The sequence below is a fragment of the Temnothorax longispinosus genome, chromosome 3, assembly GCF_030848805.1.
Source record: "Temnothorax longispinosus isolate EJ_2023e chromosome 3, Tlon_JGU_v1, whole genome shotgun sequence".
Taxonomy (NCBI): domain Eukaryota; kingdom Metazoa; phylum Arthropoda; class Insecta; order Hymenoptera; family Formicidae; genus Temnothorax; species Temnothorax longispinosus.
In genome coordinates, this window is record NC_092360.1 from 16,240,739 (window position 1) to 16,242,354 (window position 1,616).

At 46.3% G+C, this 1,616-nt stretch overlaps 1 protein-coding gene across 1 annotated transcript; it reads left to right on the forward strand.

Moving 5' to 3' along the window:
* Positions 1–515: 515 nt before the first annotated feature.
* Positions 516–1,186, forward strand: LOC139810038 (uncharacterized). Its single transcript, XM_071773379.1, has 2 exons — positions 516–808; positions 895–1,186. The coding sequence occupies exons 1-2, from the start codon at positions 516–518 to the stop codon at positions 1,184–1,186; spliced, it is 585 nt and encodes a 194-aa protein (XP_071629480.1).
* Positions 1,187–1,616: the final 430 nt, after the last annotated feature.

A 1,616-nucleotide genomic window follows, 5' to 3' on the forward strand; every position in this document is an offset into this window, starting at 1 on the left:
AACAAGCAATTGTCCAAAAGTTTATAGTGTGATTCATGAAAATGGGCTTAAGCTTGAAAGGGTACCTTAAGGCAGCCATGTTCTCTAGGCTTATGTCTACTGCTTTAAGAACGCGTGTTCGCATCAGCTGAGTGTTTGTTGTGACAGTTAATTTAAAGAATGATTGTTATATTATAATATTGTTTTCAGATGCTGGGGACTTCTAGCAATGAAGGTAGAAAATCAAAAAAAATTTATGCGGGTGGAATATAGCGGTGATTATACCGTCAGACGTGACACCCGTCAGACGTGACACTGAGTGATTGTTGTGACAGTTAAGTTAAGGTGTGATTATTTATTCTTATATTGTTTTCAGGTGCTGTGCAAGTAGGATGAAAATCGAAAATATTTATGCGGCTGGAATATAGCGGTGATTATACCGTCAGACGTGACAGTGGTGATAAACGCGCGACACGAGCTTATCCTGATACGCGCTCGTAACGACGTCAACTGCGTCGTAGATCCGAAAAAAAACCATGCCGAGAGATCCGGCCAAGGATTTTAAAATTACGTTGCTGAAGGTGCAATGGCGTATGTCTCACGTGGCGTTAAACGATGTGACTAAATTATCGCTATTGCGACCGTTGGAGAGTGGACGATTTCTGAGCGCGGGTTTTCGCTCTTGGGACCTATACGAATTTCCTCTGCTGCAGAGCACGACCAAGCATTCGTGGGCCGTGAAAGCCGCGCCGCAATTGGAGAAGCCGCGATACGTCATATTTGCGCTGCAGACTGGACGGCGAAACGAATTCACGGAGGACGCTTCGAGGTTCGATCATTGCGCGCTGCCAACGTGAAATTGTATCTCAACTCAGAATTATATCCCTACGACGACGTGAACGCGGATTTCGAAAGCAACAAGTTCGCCGTGCTGTACGAGATGTACGCGAAATTTCGAGGAGCGTACTACGGGGACAGTCGCGACAACGCGCTCTTCTCCCCGCGCGAATTCGCGCGGGTAGCTCCACTCGTGGTGATCGATTGTTCTCGTCAAAACGAATTTGTGAAGAGCGCCACCGTGGACGTGCGCATCGAATTCGAAAACAAGGAAAACGCACCGCCGAGAACCACCGCCTTTTGTCTCATCGTTCACGATCGCGTCATCGAGTACAGTCCGCTGACCAACGTGGTGCGCAAAATTATTTAACGGAAAATGCGGATGTGGAGATACCTCATCCCGAAAACGGAAAATGTGGTTGTGGGGATACCTCATCCCGGAAACGAGGAATATATAAATTCGCGAGTTCCTTTCATTGTTCCTCAAACCCTGTTAGGAACGAGCAGTTTAAACACATCCTTAAACGTTTATTCCAAATTACGTTTTTTCCAACGCGCGCTGACACAATATGGCAACAGCGGCAACGACGACGACGATCTTCGTCAACCTACAGGGATTCGTGGTGGGCGACAGATTTGTCGCAAAGGAGGTAGCCATATTGCATCCGCCATTTTTTAATTTTGATGTCATATTCGGATTCGGAGACCCAAAAAACATGAGTGTGTGAAGTTGGCCCCCCCAAATGATCCAAATATAGTTCTGTTTAGAGTTCTGAATTCTTTCGGACAATAGGAAGAGT

Bases quoted from the DNA above. Each gene is read 5' to 3' on its own strand.
- LOC139810038 (XM_071773379.1), top strand. From the start codon at position 516: ATGCCGAGAGATCCGGCCAAGGATTTTAAAATTACGTTGCTGAAGGTG. The intron at 809-894 runs GTTCGATCATTG...GGATTTCGAAAG, and splicing joins TTCACGGAGGACGCTTCGAG to CAACAAGTTCGCCGTGCTGT.